This window comes from Phodopus roborovskii, unplaced genomic scaffold (assembly GCF_943737965.1).
Source record: "Phodopus roborovskii unplaced genomic scaffold, PHOROB, whole genome shotgun sequence".
Taxonomy (NCBI): domain Eukaryota; kingdom Metazoa; phylum Chordata; class Mammalia; order Rodentia; family Cricetidae; genus Phodopus; species Phodopus roborovskii.
The window spans coordinates 2,746,382-2,765,560 of record NW_026126417.1 but is presented as its reverse complement, the minus strand read 5'-3'; the positions used below and the strand labels follow the sequence as shown (position 1 = coordinate 2,765,560).

Here is a 19,179-nt window from a genome sequence, read left to right as displayed (position 1 = left end):
ATAAAATTTTGGTTATAGAACTTATTTTCTTTTAGTAAATTGATTTTTCTACTGACAGGCAATTTAAATTGGAGCTGTGCTTTCTGGTGCAATAATAGCCTTAAGACATTGCAAAATCACACTGATGATTGCAACAGTCCCCTGGGAGGTGGGGGTTCAAATACTGGTGTGATGCTAAAAGCAAGCTAGTTAATTAAACATGATTAGGGCTAATTTCATGTTTGAGCAAATGGATTCAAGGTTTAATGAAAAGTAATGAAAAGAAACTGTAGAACTTCAGCTGAATATAACATGCTTAAAAGACCCTACATCCTCTAACAGTTTCCTATGCAAAGTTCCTTTTGATGCTATAATGTTTTTGTTTGTTTGTTTTTGTTTTTTTCTGGATCATATACATTGAAGGGAGGATCAGAAACAACAAAAATACTCAAAAGTGAGTAAAATGGGTATGTCTATTGAGCCATTCATTTGAAGTTGAATATGAATTCCTTATACCTACATATTCTGGGAGAAAAGGCATCATATTTCAGTTACTTGAAGACATACACTAAGCCTTAAGGGAACTGAAGAGATTTGTGCCAGCATCAAAGATTGGGAAAGTACAGAGATGGTAAGTCCTTCTTAGCACTTTGCCACTGGAATTCCTTTCAGGTTAGTCGGAACGCTAGGTGGAGAACAGCTAGCTTATTGTAAGCTCAATTACACAAGGATGCCAATTGCAGCTGCTATTCAGATATGGTATTGCTACCAAATATGTCTGTGGAGTTTCCCGGACCTGTGCCTTTATTGATCTTAAAAATACTCCTCTTTTGTACCAATTGAATCATCTTCATCTAGGGAAGACAGCAGCATTCTTAATTTAAATCATTGCCCTTATTTCTGTGCTACGTCAAATTTCCCTGTTCTTTGTCAGTATAGACATTGAAAAGGGCTTGATTATTTTGATGGGCCAATTACAATACTGCTATTATTCTAAATAAGTACAGTGAGCATCAGATGTCAAGGGCCTACATACATTAATAAATATGAGCATGTTAGAGGGCAGGAAATAAATATCATTGCTAGTGCCAATATCTGCATTTGCCAGAGTTCCTGATGGAAAGCTAGAGAGTAGGTTTAGTGAGTCCAAACTGAGATAATTTTAGAGGTTGGTTCTGAACCCATTGACCTAGTTAAGAAACAAGCAGTAGTTTATGGGTTACTAGGAACTAACAGGTGTGGGCAGCCCTTAAAAAGACTCCTAGGATTGAAAAGGAAACCAGTATCCAGTGTGAGGAAACTGACAAATATTTGTGGAATATTTGTTTACATTGTGAAGATGTGTCTTTGCCAAGGTGCCTTCTGATTGATTTAATAAAGAGCTGAATGGTCAATAGCTAGGCAGGAAGAGATTAGGCAGGACTTCCTGAGAAAGGACTCTGGGAAGAAGAAAGGCAGGGACACCAATAAGACATGGAGAGAGTCAGACATAAAGAATGAAAGAAAGGTAAAAAGCCACATAGTAAAACATACATTGATAAAAGCAGGTTAATTTAAGTTATAAGAGCTAGTGGGACAAGCCTAAGCTAAGGCTGAGCTTTCATAATTAATAATAAGTCTCCTTGTAGTTATTTGGGAGCTGAGTGGCAGGACAGAGAAAGACTCACTACATACAAGAACTGGCAGAATGGAAGAGGAATATGCAGTAGAAGCTATGACCGGAAGAAAGCAGTCTCCAAGATCTTGGTGCAGCAGGCATGGAATTACACCACCTCTTTCTCCTATTATTTTCTAGCTACTTGTTTGTGGTGTTAGAAGTACTCCTCTGCTGTCTGGCAGCCATTGGTTTTCTGGACTATGTCAGCTCTAGGAACTGAAAAGCTAACTGGACTGATAATGTATGTAAAGATATGGGCCTGGAACTTTATTATAGACATGGCTGGAATGGCTGTCTTTTCAGGAACCTGTGATGCATGCAAAGTTCTTTCTCTTGAACTGGTCCTGTTTCTTCAATACTAGTGTCATACATGGGTCTAACCCTAGAGACTGACAGTATCCTCGGAGCTTAGTAGAGGGAAAAGTCAAGGCTTCAACTGCAGTGTTCAGGAAGCATATGAGTGTTTTCCATAAGTTAACTATGTGTCCAACATTTCCTTGGCCTGAAGAAAAAAAACTGCTGTTAAGAAGTTGGGGGAAGAGTCATTCAGTATTGGGCAAGTTCATTATGACCCAAATATCTTCTCATTTTTCTTGTGATTTTAACACTTGAGGTAAAGTATGTTGTCTAATTTCCAAATATTTAAGAATGCATTCTATATGTATCTGAAAATAGTGTGATTTTTCAATTATTGAAGAGGATACATCATAAATATTAAATAAAATATACTAATTATTTTATATCTACTGATTTTACAGTCTTATTTTGAGATAGGGTCTCACTATGTATTCCAGGCTATCCTGAATTTAGGTGACCTTGAACTTATGGTGATCCTCCTGCTTCAGCTTTCTGAGTGTTGGAGTGATAGGCATGAGCAACCATTCCTGACTTCTCCATTGATTTTCTGTCACACTTTTATGGCAATTAATAAGAGAATAATATTGAAGTCTCTCAGTGTGACTTTGAATTTGTATATTTCTCCATTTATTTCTGGTAGTGTTTCATGTACTTTGAAGTTCTTTTATTAGGTACAATTAATACAAATTTAGGACTGTTATAACTTTTCAATAAAGTGACTCCTCATTATGCCATTTCTCTCTTTCCCATTCCCTTGAATTCCACTGAGGTACTGTCCACCCTCTTTGTCTTTTGTCTTCTGTCTTTTTAGTTCTTATTGAAAGTTTGTAACAGTATCCAGTTTTTCTCTAACTGCTTTTATAGTAATCATTTTATCAGTGGCTTTTAGCAATTTTATTTATTACTGATTATGATGTATTTGTGTTGATGATTTAATTCATGGGTTTATAATTTTCTTCATAATTAGAGTTGATATCTCTTTGAATATTTCTGCTCAATCTATGTGCTCCTAATAATATGCATGCAAGAATGCTTAAAATATCAGAAAAACTTTCCAGGGCCCGCTTTATTTTTCCTTTGCAACCCAGAAATCAGATTTTGGCAGAAATGGATAGATGTGAGGTTCACCTCATGTGTTTCTACTCTCCCAAAACTTATACTGCTGCTTGCCATTGAACATCTAGCAGTAATTGCTTCCTGAAGTTGGTTTAGCTGAATATGGCAGGAGGTTAACTCTGGGCTGTGGGTTCTGAAAACAGTTCTGCTACTTCCTGTTTCTCCCTGAGCAACTATTTTCCTATCTTTAAAACTTGGAGACTTGTGCTTGCTTTAGCAGCACATACACTGAAATTGGAACGATATAGAGAAGATTAGCATGGCCACTATGCAAAGATGACATGCAAATTCGTGAAGTGTCCAAAAAAAAAAAAAAAAAAAAAAAAAAAAGAAAGAAAGAAAGAAAGAAAGCAAAGAAAAGAAACTAGGAGACTTTATACCTAGTTTGGATCGTTGGGAAGATTCCCAGCCATGTATAATATATATAAAGTATATGAAACACAGTAAATTTCCTATATCAGACATTACTCCCCCTTAGAAAAATCAGTTTGCTGGGAGCCTCAGCAAAGATTGCTGGCACAGGGCTTCTCCTCAGTACCAATGCCAGGTGGGAGAAGGGATGTTCCAAATTCTGGTGTCCACAATCCGCAACCCCAGAGAAGCTGGGAAACAAGAAGGACCCTACAAGAGACATAAGTAGTCCCCTGGAGAAGGGGAAAGGAACAAGATCTCCTGAGCAAATTGGGAGCATGGGAGATATGGAGAGGGAGGTGGGAGAAAGAAGAGGGGAGAAGGTGGAGGAGGAGGAGAACATAAGCGATCCTGACGATTGAGTTGGAGGAAGAATAGAGAAAGAGAGCCAGCAAAGAGATACCTTAATAGAGGGAGCCATTATAGGTTTAAAGAGAAATCTGGCACTAAGGAAATGTCCGGAGATACACAAGGATGACCCAAACTAAGAATCTAAGCAAGAGTGGAGGGACTACCTTAAATGCCCTTCCCCAATAACAAGATTGATGACTACCTTAAATGCCATCATAGAGCCTTCATCCAATAGCTAATGGAAGCAGAAGCAGACATCCAAAGCTAAATACTGAGCTGAACTCCTGGAATCCAGTTGTAGAGAAGGAGGAGTGATGAGCAAAGGGGTCAAGACCATGCTGGGGAAACCTACAGAAACAGCTGACCTGAGCAAGTGGAAGCTCACGGACCCCAGTCTGACAGCTGGGGAACCAGTTTAGGACTGAACCAAGCCCCCTGAGTGTGGATGTCAGTTGGGAGGCCTGGGCAGTTTATGGGGCCTCTGGCAGTGGAACCAGTATTTATCCATAGTGCACAAATGAACTTTGGGAGCCCATTCCCTATGGAGAGATAGTCTCTCAGCCTAGATACATAGGGGAGGGCCTAGGTCCTGCCCCAAATGATGTGACAGACTTTGATGATCCCTCAGTGGAGGCCTCACCCTCCTTGGGGAGTAGATGGAAGGTGCAATAGGGGTTGGTGGGAGGCATGGGAGGATGGGAGGATAGGAGGGAGAGGGAACTGGGATTGGTATATAAAATAAGATTGTTTTTAATTTAAATAAAAATTTGTTTTAAAAAAATTCTAGTGTTTGAGATACTTGGTAAAAGGCAGTGATGTGAGTATCTAGATGTTTGTCAGAGACTTCTAACAGGCAATTCTGCTTAAAAATTTAGAGCATTGGGCACTCAAGGCAATAGCCATACTTAAAGAGCAAAGATTATTAGCAGACAGCTTGATATGCCTTTATAACCCCAATGCTGCTAACAAAACTCAGTGAAGATAGTTGGACAAACATCTGGCATGGAGTTAAGGTCAAGAGAATTCTGTATCAGGAAAATCTACACTAGACCCAAGGGATCAGGCTTTTTCTTTCATTTGGTAACAAATGAAATAATAGAATGTCATTTCGTACTTCTTTTATTGCATTCTTAGAACCATGTTTTATTCTTATTTCTTATGTGTTTACCATTAATAATAATAAAAAGGACCCCACCCCCTGATTATCTTACTATGTATGTCCTCATTTCTGTGGATCTCAAAATTTTTTTCCAAAGGAGCTTTTTAAAATTCCATTGATATGCATGTTTTATATGTCAATGCTTAGAATGTTACCATTTTCACATAAAACACTATCCACATAAAAATTGGAATAATATTACATGAAATAAAAATATTATTTGATTTTACCTTTAGTGACTAAAATCGTACTCTGTCTTGGCTTTGCTTGAAGTATATTCTGTATCAAGCAGTACACCCATTTTTTTATTTAAAAAAACTATTTTTTGTATCTTCTACTTTCTTAAGCATTTACTATCTGACACTAGACAAAGGGTCTTAATGTCTCATGACTCCTACAACTTCCTAAACATCTCTCAGTTATTTTACACCAATTTTTACCTAGGTGCATCTCCCCCTGGTCTTCCCCCATTCTCAGAGTCATTTGTGCTATTTTAAATGTGTGACCCTTGTTAAAATATTCAGCATAGCTGTATTTGCAAACAAGTTTCCTCGTTTTAGTTATATTTCCCCCTCATTTGATGTTTATATCCCTCCCAAGAAAAGAGCATGTGAGAAAGTTAATGTAATTATTATTACAATGTATATTGATATGACACTTTAAAATACTATTCCATGGGAATCTGTGTCTGTAAACAGGCTTACTGGGTTCAAAGGTCATGTATTTGACCTTCAGCAAAGAACCATCTCAATGTCTCCATGAAAACCTCTAAGGGGCCATTAGCAGAGCTGCTCAGCCACTGACCTGAAACTGTTACATCAGATGATATTAATTCTATTTTGGGGGGTCTTGAACAGACTTGGGATCTACTTTAACTGGAGTGTTTCCATAAATTCCTATGAGCTTAATTACTCTCTTTAACTTCTTTGATACAAAGTTCCTCATTCATTGATACAAGTGATATTTAATATACCTCCATTGCGTATGTTATTTCTGTAACAACGATTTATTTGCATCCCTCATGCAGTTCATACACCCACAGCCTGGGAAGTTTCCTGGAAGAAAATAATTTGTATTCCAGTTCATTACCAGGCTTATCCCTATTATCCCATTTTTATTGGTGAGGAAGTGATGATGTGAGGATGTTTGGTAGCTTCAAGGTTAAGCCATTAATATTAGAAGCAGCCAGGAATCAAGCTCACCCGTCAAAGCCCTGCCAGTGCTCTTCCCCAGTCCATCTTCCGTCTCTTACCTCAGCATCCCCATCTGTGGATGGTCCATAAATAATGTCCTTCTCTAAGTAGAATAGGAGATTTCTAGAATCCAGCTTTTCATTCCAGCTTTTCTTCTAATAAGTGCACTGAAAATACCGAAATCCTCTTGAGATTTAGTTCCCTCAGCTGTAACACAGGTGGGGACACAGGAAGTAGAACCCTGTTTCATTTAGTTTGATGTTAAATATCATTTTAGACATCAGAACATTTCATTCATTTGATAGCTGTGATCTTGCCTTATAGATTCTCAAACTGCTGTAGCCTGTTCCCCAATCCTTCCTACCAACAGCCTTCTCACATAGACACACCTTCCTCCTCACACAATTCCATGCCATGGTGGTGAGGAGCTGGTGGTCCTTGCTCATGATTCTCCTGGGATGTACTAACAAGATTTTTTTCTTCAAAATTCTACCCACATTTACCACCACTAGAATGGGAGTTGGAGTAAGACAATATAGAGTGTTGAGTCTGAACGAAACTACCCAGGACACTGTACTTTTGCCAGAGCTATGGGCATGGGTGTGAATATCATGTACAGAGGTGTGCACGATTTCGTGACCCACACTCATTCAGCCAGAGCAGACTGCATGGCCAGATCCAATATGTATGTGGCTATGAAGCACTGTCTCTCTTTGGAGTCAGAGGGACAGGGGTAAAATCCCGAGTCCACCCTGACAAAACAGGGAGGAGCAAAGAATTCAAACAGTAATAGGTGTGCCACAGGCAGAGAGACTGCACTTGGGGTAGGTGGGTTGTGAATACTGCCTCCATTGTAAATGGCATATTACCTTTTCTTTCTGTCTGCTTCCACCGTTTTGATTACTGACAGCAGCCTGCTGCTGATGTCATAGGTTTAGCATCAGCCAAGTGCAGCTCATCATTTGAATGGTTGGGGAAAACACAGACTTTAAAGGTAAGCCACCTTACCCTTTGTGTATCTGTGCCCTATGTCCTATTAACCATGCTCACCTGTCAAATTAACCTTTGTGTGTATATGTGATCAATCAGGGGGCCAACTAATAAGTACTTAGTAAAATTAGACTCATCACAACCTTAAAAGGAAAGATGATCAATTAAGTTGATGATGTTCAGTGTTTCAGAAAGAATGTTCAACAAAAATCTAACACCTTGAAAATCCATTTGTATTAGAAATTAAGGGACAGTTGACTGTGAGGGCACATTTACTCACCTGTTCCAAGTTAATTTTTTGCTTTTTTTGTTTACTAAGGTAAAAAGAATAATACAGGCATACCCTCCTGTCTTAATAAATATAGATATGCACATTTTTTACAAATCATTTGTTTTTTATATTATTAAAACTTTTTATTAAAAATATTTCATAAACTTGTTATTTATTTTTTTAATTTGAATTTGCCCTCTGTCCTTAGTTTGTCAAACTTCTGAGATAAGTCTCATGTAACCTGTTTCTGCCAATGTTCCCTTCCTGTCCTAATAATCCTTGTCAAAATTATCATGTATCATGGTTTATCTTGCATGTTTTCTTCATAGGTTATTGATAGTCTGATTAGATATTAGGCATCAGAAATTGGCTCTTTAACAGGAAAATCAAAGCCAACCAGTAATAGTGCTTGCCTTTAATCCCAGTATTTGGGGGGCAGAGGCAGGCAGAGCTCTATGAGTTTGAGGCTAGCCTGGTCTACAGAATGAATTTCAGGACAGCCAAAGCTACACAGAGAAACATGTCTTGAAACACACACACACATACACACACACACACACACACACACACACACACACACACACACAATAGCAAACAAAAATGAAAAAAAAATCAACTCCAGAATTAAGTTAATTTTTATTGCTTCTGCTTAAGATTTCTCTTGTTTTTTCCTCTGAATAAAGAGTGAATTGGATTTCATGCCTCACCTCATTAATGTGGTGTTGGCTAGACATTGCAGGTATGTGAGTGTGTTTGCATGTGTGTGCACATATACATACACACATGTGTGTTTTAGCTAGAAACACAAGCCTTTGCTCTTATGTGAATTCACCACTCTTTCATACCACTATTCATACTATAATAGTAAATTTAGTCTCACCAGACAATATGCTCTGATAATATGACTGTCTTACCTGGGGTGCTGTGATACATATTATGTATTTTATAGTTATATTAATTCATGTAACCTTCAACCCAAGCCAGTATTTACTCCATATCCAAAGTACAGAGTGTAGGAACCTAAGTCAGGTGTCTGGTGAGTAATTCTAGCCCTGAGAAGTAAGACAGTGTGGCATGAGCACTCCATAGGTTTCCTCGTTCCTTAACAACAGGGACAGGATGTTCTGGGAGGAAGGATGAGCCATCTCCCAGCCACGAGAGCCACATAAGCCTCAAGTCTTCGGGTTGCATGTGGATACTCTGATGTTCTCTTAGGCATTGGGATTTCTGCCTGCTCCTTGAGAACAGGAATTAGGGACACCCCAATACATGACTCCCTAAGTAAACCTGAGGTGATCTGCTGGCTAATTATTCTGCAGACATCAGGTATCAAGGGTCTCAGTGGACAGAGGCTCATCTTGAGAGATGGTGTTCTTGTGAAGGAAGTACCCAAGTTCATTTTCCAGAATGACACCCCACATTTGCAGAAATGACAGTGACCTCCTAATGTCCTGAACTCCTATTTTTTTTTTCCCAGTGGCTGAAAGTGTTCTTTGGACAGCCCTTCCGAGGGTAACTGTAGAACCATTATGACTTTCATCATTTTCACTTGGGAGTGTGATTAAAACTCAATGAACTGAACTGAACAAGTGAACAAAAACCAAAACCTTAAATGTCCTCAGCTTCTCTGACTCTTAAAGTGTTGCTGTCATGTAAGAGAAGTGCACTGCCTGGCAGGCCTTCGGGCGCTGAGTTATTCTCGGCTCTGGTTACTTGTGAGTCAGGTTTTCAGCATGGCAGAGGCCATCAGCTGGTGTTGGATAACTGCCAGAGCTCCTCTCTTACAGGGATTATGTATAATAAACACTCTATCACATGTCCAGTGATCCTTATTGCAAAAAGATACTGGGCCTAAGCCTTTAACATCCACCTGGTTGCTCCAGGTTTTGCCGAGGTTGCTTACCAGGAATTTGAAGCAGACCAGGAATGTGAGTGCATCGAGAGGCTTGTCTGTGGTTGATCCAATCTAGTATTTTCCAAACTGCATTCCAGTAGAGCGCTAATGGTTTACAACCTGTTTTGCTCAGCAGATGTTTAAATGGAACCTATGACCAAATAAGTTTGGGGAACTCCCATCTGATAGGTTTAGCGGCATCTCAAGTTGTCAATAAACTGACATAAACTCTGGGGCACCAAGGGCATGCAGCTTTTCTGACCATGACATCCATTTACCGCAGAGCTTGTGTGGCCATCTTAAAAATATGAGCTGCTGTTCAGCTGCCTGGCTTCCAACCATTGTGTTCTCCTTTACTGATCTTATAAACTTGAAACTGTCTCTTACCTTCTTCATGCTTTAGTTTCCCCCTTAAAACAGGAACACTAGTATTCCCCAGCTCTAGGTTATGTTAAAATTTGACATAGTTTAGGTAAGAGTAAAATAGTTGAATTTCTAGAAATGACAAACAACAGTCCCAAATGGGTTACTCATGCAGCATCCCCTCGCCATCAAACTGACACTCATGCTGCACAGTGCATGAATATTCTGTCCTTAGAAATAAGGCACAGCCATGGGCCCAGAAGAACAGTTAGTCAGTGATTAGGCTTGGATGTGACGCTGTGGACTAGTAGAGCTAAGAACTTACACCTCTGCCCTCCTCTGATCCTATAGCAAATAAACACAAACTGCTCAACCTGGGCAGGCAAGCAGGACTGTGAAGAAGAGGGAAGAGCTAGCAGACCATCCTTCAGGTGGTGAAGGCATATGTTTGAAGACCCCAAAAGAGTAATTGGGAAAAAGCCTCTTTTGTGACAGCAAACTGTAAAACTATAAACTACAAAGTGAAGTCAGAATCTGGAAACTGCCTGGTAGAATTCTTAAACTTGCTGTCTCCATTGTATTTCACCTGCCTGCCATGCCATTGATGCTCTTCCCTGTGTTCACATAGGTATCACCTCTGAAGGCTTTCCCTGTGACAACTTCAATGAGCAGACAGCTAAAGAACTTCCCAATAAGGATGGAGGTGCTTGGGTACTGGGCTACAGAGCCGGACCACCCTGTCCATATCTGCTCCATGAAGAAAGAGAAAAGACAAGTCGAAGCGAATTGTACTTGGATCTCAATGTAAGTGGAAATCTTCATGCTTAACTTGTGCCTCTTTGTGGTCTGCAGAGGCTCATTTAATACATACTTAGTGTACATTGTATCTGTGAAGTTTGTGAAGCTATATTCTGTATGTGGAACATTGTTGGAAAGAAACCAGTGGGCTGCAGCAAACCAAGGTGATCTGAAAGCTGTGCCCTAGAAGGTGACTGGGTCAACAGCTTCTTTCCAGGGTACTCTGTCTCATTAGCCCTGGTGCCTAAACCTCCCTGTGGGAAGAAACCCATTTGCTGCTAGTCACTTAATATCGTTGTACTAAAATTTACGAATAACATATGCTAGCTGACAGATACACTCAACATTTTCCAGTGAAACCCAAGTCTCCTGTCTTCATTGCACATCTATAAACCTTTCTTTCTTTCCAGCTGCTCAAATAACAGCCCAACAAGTTGGTGGGAAATCTGCCAAATACAGGATGACCCATTTAAAAACGTAGGCTTCTCCTTTCACATTCTTTCGCACATCCAGAGACACAGAAGCATTGACTCCCCAGTACAAAGCACTGGGTGGGGTCTGCCACCTCCAGTTTTAGATGCCTGATAGAGTTGACCAAATCATCCGTTCCGTTCTCACTACCCCCCCCCCACAGTTTCCTGTGGCTTTTTCTATTCTCCCTTTATTTTGATTCCTATTGACAATCTCTTGTTTTCTGTTTCATTATACTCTGACCTGAAACTATGTGTGTGGTGAGTGTGCGTTAGGCCTATGGTCATCTAAGTAGCATTGTGGGTTTTCCCAGGGGTGTGTCAGATCTGCCATTTTTAGGTGGGTGGTGACCATCGAATAGAACTTTCTTCCATAACCACACAATAGTAGTTACTGTAGTCATTTCAGAAAAACATTTGACATTAAAAAAAGAAAACCATTCTCATAAAAAGAGGTTGGAGAACCATCTCAGTGGTTAAAAGTATTTGCTGTTCTTGCAGAGGACCTGGGCTAGTTCCTAGTTCCCACATGGTAGTTCACATCAACCTAACTCCAGCTTTAGAACATCTAGCATTCTTGTGGTATGCAAGCAATTCTCTCTCTCTCTCTCCCTCTCTCTCTCTCTCTCTCTCTCTGTCTGTCTGTCTCTGTCTCTCTATCTCTCTCTCACACACACACATACACACACTTGTGAGGGGGAGGGAGGAAGGGAAACAGATAACAGACTTTGGAATAAAGTCGAAAGGGAAGAGATTGACAGTTGATGCAGAGATTTGTACAGTCCCTTTTTTAGGCTCCTTAACTTGCACAAAGCAGGGATGCACTCAATTTAAGTGCAACAGCGACATCTATTGGCAAATTAGTTTAATCTGCCTAGGATACAAACTGTAGGTGGCAAACTACAAGCAGCCTGGAGGATGATAGTACCCTAATGGACTTTGAAAGGCTGCTTCTTTTTCCTTTCATGATTGTAGCTTTGTTTTGTTAGAAATATGACAAACTGTGTAAGCTGGTTTTCTTTCATCTATGTGAATAAAATTATGTCTTTGCTTAATTTATTACAATTGCAGGAATCATACATAGTCCTTGAAAACTATTTGAAACATAGCGGTGCTTAGGGGAAACAGAATCAATGCATTTGTCTCAGCACAAGGACAGCACTGAAACATTAATAAGTTTTATTTTATTTTTCACTGCTCATATCTTGTTTTCAGTGAGGATTTTTTTAAAGCAAGCACGCTATGTTTTATAGCCTTCTTTCTTTATGCCTTAACCCATATAAAGTCTTAAGAGATATGCTTTAAGTGATTGTGTCATATCAAGGGTGTGCCTGAATTTGATCATCTTCTCAGTGTTGAATTTGTTTTCAGTTTTGGAATTGTATTTGTTCGTGCCCCTCAACATTTAGGAATCGTTCCTTATGGAAAATTTCTATTTCCTACAAGTATTTTGGGGCTTTTGATAGGAATCACTGCCTGAAAAGGAAGCCCCTTTCCTGAAAATATGTACTAAAATATATTTACATATTACCTATATTGATATGCATAAAAATAAAACACACTTACATGTCTCTTGATTTTCCATTAGTAATAACTTCTTTTAAATAAGAGTAGTTTTTAAGGTTATTCAGGTCAGCAGTTCCTACCCTCTGGCTCTGGATTTCCTTTCTCCCTTTTGGATTCTTCTCCCTTCTTCGGGCAGTGTGGCTTGAATCTTACAGGTTTGATATTGTTATTCCAAGTGTGACTTCCACTTGAAACATTCTCCTACTTAGAAACTGTGTGTGCACCCTGTCAATAACCAGAGGTCTTTCTTGGGGCTGGGGGAAGAGGGGCTGAGGTTTAGATACTGTGTTACTCAACTTTCCATCAAGATACCTGACATAAATCAAGCAAGCATATGTTCTACTATGGTTTCAGAGATGACACCCTGTGATCAGCCTACTCTGTTACTTCAGGTGTGTGATAAAGTAGACTGTTGTGGCAGGGGATACATGGTCAAGTCAGGTTTGTTCAACTCCTGAACTTTTAGACAGTAAGCATAGGGCGGTAGAGATGGAGGCATGTAGGCACAATGTTTTAGTCAGGTTCCTATTGCTGTGATGAGACATCATGACCCAAAGCAACTTGGGGAGGAAAGGGTTTATTTCATTCCTAGTTCCATGCAACAGTTCATCATCAAAAGCAGTAAAGGGAGGAATTCAAACAGAGAAGAAACCTGGAGGCAGGAACTGATACATAGGCCCAAGACGGTACTGCTTACAGGCTTGCTTCTCATGGCTTGCTCACCCTTCTTTCTTATAGAAAGAATCCAGGACCACCTTCCCAGGAATATCACTACCCATAATGGTCTGTATCCTCCCCTATCAGTCACTAATTAAGAAAATGCCTGATAGGCTTGCCTACATCCCTATCTTATGGGGACATTTTTTCAATTGAGGTTCCCTTCTTTCCGATGAGTCTAGCTTATGTCAAGTTGACATAAAAGTAGTCAGTATACATAGGGACAAAATATCCTGAGGCATACAATGAGCACCTTCCTCCAACTAGACCCCCAACTCTTTGAAGTTTCCACCACTGTACAATAGCCCATTAAACTATGAACTTTTGAATGATTAATCCATTGATGAAGTTAGAACCCTCTTGATCCAGTCACCTCCTCAAGTCCCCTCTGAGCACTGTTTCATAAGGGACCAAGGCTTCAACTCATGAGCTTTGAGAGGGGCATTCTGGATCCAAGTCATCACAAAACCTGGGGATAGGAAAGAATATATTACCAGGCAATAGTTTGATCAGCATTATACATTAGACATTAAACCAGCACTGTTTTGCTTTCAAATTTAGACATGATTTTTAGTGTTACCTTTAGAGTGTGAGTTTCCTAAGCCTTTTCCTATGGCCATGCTAACTATCAGTTGTATATAAGGATGGTAGTTATATAAGCCTGGCTAGTTCAGTCAGTAGAACATGATAGTCTTAATCTCAGGGTCATGGGTTCATCCCCTATGTCAGGTGTCAAAATGTGAACGGAGATCCTAATTAGTCTAGATAATAAAGAGCCAAAGTCAGATATAGAGGGAAATCCTGGGAGATCAGAGAGAAGGAGCAAGCCATAGTACACCTTTCCTCTTTAGGATCTTAGCAGACAAGAGAGCAATTTCCTGTTTCTTCCTACTTGTATCATGTTTCTGTCTGGCTACCTTACTTCCTGTCTTCCTGTACAGACCTCCAGGCTTCTATGGTTAGCTAGTGGCAAGCTCCATTCTCTGACCCTCAGACAGACTTTATTTGTAGAAGAAAGATATCACCATAGGAACATTTAATAACTGTTGGGAGTTTAGCATCCCTAAATCATAGTAGAGCCTGATATTAGTCTGGGCTGCTAGAGTTCTTTCATTCAGCTGGGTATTCATTGTTTAGTTACTAGAAGATCTGGGATGCACAGTGTCTTAATTTCCCTTCTATTGCTGTGATAAAATACCATGACCAAACACATCTTGGGGAGAAGGGGGTTTATATTTTGGCTTTCAGACTCTAATCACAGTCCATCACGGAGGCAGAAACTCAAGGGACCTGGATGTAGGAGCTTAAGTAGAGGCCACAGAGAGATGGGGATGCTTCCTGTTTGCTCCTTCCACCTGCCTTCTTATTACCAGCAGTCCAGGGATAACAAAACCCAGGGTGGGCTGGGTCCTCTCATGTCAATCATTGAAACACCCCACAGGATTTTCTATAGGGCATCTGATGGAGGCATTTTTTTTTTTTTTTTTGTTGAGGTTTGCTTAGTTAGGGTTGCTGTTGCTGTGATGAATCATCATAACCCTGGCAACTCTTATTAAGGAAAACACTTAATTGGGGTTTGCTTACATTGCTTACAGTTTGAGAGGTTTAATCCATTGTCAGAATGGCTGGAAGCATAGTGGCATGCAGACTGGTACGGCCCTGTAGAAGGAGCTGAGAGTTCTACATCAGGATACACAGGCAGCAAGAAGAGAGAAAGCCACTGGACCTGGCTGCATATGTCTGAAGCCCCAAAGCCCACCCCCAGTGACAAACTTCCTCCAACAAGGCCACACCTCCTAATCCCACCAAACAGTACCACCCCCTGGTGACCAAGCATTCAAATGTGTGAGCCTGTTGGAGCCATTCTAGTTGGAACCACCACAGGATTCTGCTTCTCAGATGACTCCAGCTGTGTCCCTGAACAAAGCAGTAGCTAACACAGCAAGGAAATGCAGAACAGCATTGGATTACCAAAGCTAAAGGTATTAAGACAAAGGTTTTGTTTTTTAAAAGCTGATCTCTTCTGCCTCCCTTTCAGTGTTTCAGTGGAAAAGAGAACTGGTACACTATAGCAAAGAAAACAAACAAACAAAAAACCAAACCAAAACAAAAACCAAAAAAAAAAAAAAAAAAAAAAAAAAAAGCTGCTATAAAATAGGAAACATTTATAATTAGATGGATACAGTACAAAACCTGGCTTTGCCATTCCTTGGGTATCTAATCTCAGACTTGACCTAATTTCCTTGAAACTCCCTATAACATCTATAACAGTGCTCACAAGAGTGACTGGCACATGGGGCTATTTAAATGAACTACAATGAAGTTCTATTCAAAACTTCATTTCTTAGTCACTGACCATTTTTTAGGTGCTTAGAGAGCACCTGAGTGGGGCTACTGTTGACTGTTTCAGAGGGCAAGAGATAGAATGTTTCCTTTATTGTACATACTTGCATTGGGCAGAGTTAATCTGAAAAAAAAAATGAGGTTAAAGATACTTTTCTCTTAGTTCTGTGTGTCAAATTTTGGCATAAGAAAGGTTACATAAAGACCCCATCTTGCATACTCCTTACTTTGGACATCAGTGGCATTCAGAAACACTGGTTGTCTCTAAGCAAACTTTACAAGACTATTGCAAGGTTGGTGAGGTTTACCACAGCTAGCATACCCATCTCCAACCAGAGTTTCTGCCCTGACTTCCCTCAGTGATAGACTGAGGTGTGAAAGCCAAAACATAAACAAACCCCTCTCTCCCCAAGATGCTTTTGGTCATGGTATTTTATCACTTAGCATCCTAGATCTTCTAATAACTAAACTCTGGTTTCTTCCTCTTTACCTCTCTCTCTTCCCACCATCCCCTTTTGTGATGCTGGGGATTGAATCTAGAACCTTGACAAGTTAAAGACATATTCTACAACTGAGCTAGTTTGGTTTGTTATTTGAGACTGGGGCTCAGAACGCAGCTCAGTCTGGCTTTGAACTCACTGTGTAGCCCAGACTGGCCTCAAACTTTCTTTCTATTGCCTCCCTCTCTAAAGTGCTGGGACTATAGACACATACCACCACCACAGCTAGCATACTCATTTCTGTTTTGTTTTAGGTATGTTTCCATCTTCCCTAGATTTTTCTAGTTACTACTTTAACTTTAAAAACTTATAAAAAGGATTTGGGGAAGTTGGAGAATTGAACTGATTTTCAAGATAACTAGATAATAATGAAAAGAAATAGCAAGACAAAAATTGCAATTTTATCTCTCATATGCAGAATCTAGACTTTTAAAAAAAATGTTAAACGTTTCTATCGATGTTATATAAAGCAGAAGCATGGGGTAGGTGACTCTTTTGGAGAGTGGGAGGAGACCATGATTTGAAAGAGACAAATATGAACGAAGTACAGTGATGCACATGTATAAAGGCGTCCTAATGAGATCCATAATTGTATATGCTAACTAAATAATTAATATGAGAATTAAGGAAGGAAAGAAACAGATGCCTAGTTATAGAAGCAGAAAGCTGTCTGGTGTTGCTGTTTGGGAAGGAGCAGAAACAAGCTACATTAGGCAAAAGCAGATTATTAGATTACATACCCTCTTGGTATTTTTTTTTTTTTTTACCAGAAGCAACTATGCTTTGTGTCATAGTTGTCCCTGTGGCACAACAGATTTTCTCCTGGCTTTGAAAAACCCCAAGAACCTTCAGAAACATGGCCCCAAAATTCTGTGCCTTAATGGCTGCCCCTCCCACGAGCTCCACAAGTGGAGTCACAGCTTTACTGTTTCCATCATTTCATTTGTCATTAATAGCGAGTCCTCTTTCCAGATGCTCTTTGACGCTGTAGGAATCCAGTCTTGGAAATATTTGATAGTAAGAACCATGCCAGCCTTGTAATAGCCAGCTTGATCTTACTTTTCACAGTATAAATGAAGCAGCCCCTTTGAAGTCTAATGAATTGACATAAAGGCAAAAAAAAAAAAAAAAAAAAAAAAAGGGAAATATGGGAAATATCAGGCTCTCATGGTGAGGATGGGAAATGACAGATGTGTGGCTGTCCTTGAGGGGTTGCTATCTGTGTGGAGGAATGGAAAGATGCTCCAAGTCTACACATTCACCCCACCCTTCCTCACCCTATCTTCTGAAATGGTTGAGTTGGTTTGAAAATCAGCTTGGACCAGGAAATATAATAAAGAATAATGAACTTAGTGACCTTCTATAGAGTCACCTGAGAAAACCTAAAGCTAATCACTCTCTGAAGGTGAAAGAGATGGAAAATTCAACTCTGAAAGTACTGGCCCTGAAACACTCAAAGGAATTCCCTGGGGGGGGGGGGGGGAGAAAGTGGTTTTGGAGTCCAGAGGAATAGTGATTTAGGAGACCATTAGTCGCCTTTTTCCAAATGCATTGATAATGGGGACTTGGGAGAGAGCAGCTCCCTCCTTGGACTGTCAGTTCATCAGTAAATTTATTTCCTATTGTCAAAAACAAGGCAAAAGAAAAACAAAAACAAGTCTGTTAGGTATGGGTTGACATCACTAAGAAGGTTGTTTCTTTCCTGTGAAAGCATGAAGTATCTGTGAAGTGCTATGGCCAGGCATGGAGGGGAATATCAAACACATACATTTGTTTGTGTAATCCCCACAATCACCATCACATAGTACAGTAGTCAGAAGTTTCTGTCCTGCCTGGTCCCACAGCTCTTTTGTCCCAAATATATACACAGAGGCTTACATTAATTATAAAATGTTTGGCCTATGACTAAGGATTCTTATTGGCCATCTCTCTCTTAACTATTAACTCTCTTAACTATTAATCTGTGTATCTCCACATGATCTTGGCTTACCTGTGATGATTGCTTCCTTCGCAGCTACATGGCATCTCCCTTGACTCTGCCTACTACCTTCCTTTATCCCTGTACGATTTCCCGCCTGGCTAAATCCTGCCTGTCCATTGGCTGAAACATCTTTATCCATCAACCAATAAGAGAACCATATATTCACAGCATACAGAAGGACATCCCCCATCATAGTATTGTCATTCTCCAGGTGACAAATGTCACGTGCCCAGAAGCAGACTTCTGTTCAGCTTGGATGGAGCCTAGGAACCATAACTGTGCTCCTAACTGCATACAGCCCTTGTTCAGGAAAAGATCATGCGCACTCTGCTCTCTTCCAGTTTCACAGCCCGGCCAGTCTCACCAGTCTCCTTTTAGATTCTTTCTTGTCCAAGTTTCACCCATTTCGATGGTGGCACCATTTTACACTGCTCATCGGGAAAAGGCCTTAATTAATACTGGGACTTGTCCTTACAAAGTGCACATGTGGCCTGGTTTTGTTTTTGTTGTTTGTTGATTTTTTGAGATAGGATTTCTCTGTGTTGCCCTGGCTGTCCTGAACTTACTCTGTAAACCAGGCTAGCCTCAAACTCAGAGATATGATTATAGGCATGCACCACCACAGCCTGACTTTTTTTCAGCCGATTAACAGAAATAGTTGCTAGCAATTATTGGAGCTGGTATAAGTCATTTAGGGGCAGCAGTGCAGATGCTACAAGCCTAGGAGAAGCCTAAGAAGTCTGAGGTTTAATTTACGTTACATTAGTGTGCACTCTCAAGTTTAGTTCACATTTGAATTAAGTAGAAGGTGTTAGAAGATGTGGGAAATGAAGGGTAAGATCTGGCCTAGCAATGGGCAGTGTCCTGCCAGAAGGGGTGTGTCTGGAAGGGGGTAGGGTGAGGGATAAGGTGGGAGGGGTAGGGGGGCAGGAGGTGGGGAATCTCCTTTCCCTTCTAGATACGCTGTTGTGCAAAATTAGCTGGTAGCAGTTGTTTGACTCCTCTTGACTTCAGATGTCTTCATCTTTAAAATGAGGTCAAGATGTTTGACTTGTAATTTTCC

General features: G+C 40.2%; 1 protein-coding gene and 1 non-coding gene across 3 annotated transcripts in view; both read left to right on the top strand.

The window, feature by feature from the left end:
• Fmn1 (formin 1) overlaps positions 1-19,179 on the top strand; it is a 281,305-nt gene that overhangs the window by 14,898 nt on the left and 247,228 nt on the right. Inside the window, exons 1-2 of one of the 2 annotated variants that reach the window (XM_051183777.1) lie at positions 7,129-7,217; positions 10,370-10,545. In XM_051183777.1, the coding sequence (XP_051039734.1) occupies positions 7,190-7,217; positions 10,370-10,545 (204 nt within the window). In that variant the 5' untranslated portion in view covers positions 7,129-7,189. Of the gene's footprint in view, positions 1-7,128; positions 7,218-10,369; positions 10,546-19,179 lie in introns of those variants that run through there. The other variant, XM_051183776.1, reaches the window with a different exon arrangement.
• LOC127221799 (U6 spliceosomal RNA) lies at positions 3,314-3,420 on the top strand. The gene has a single exon (XR_007834498.1). It is a non-coding gene; the product is annotated as a U6 spliceosomal RNA (small nuclear RNA).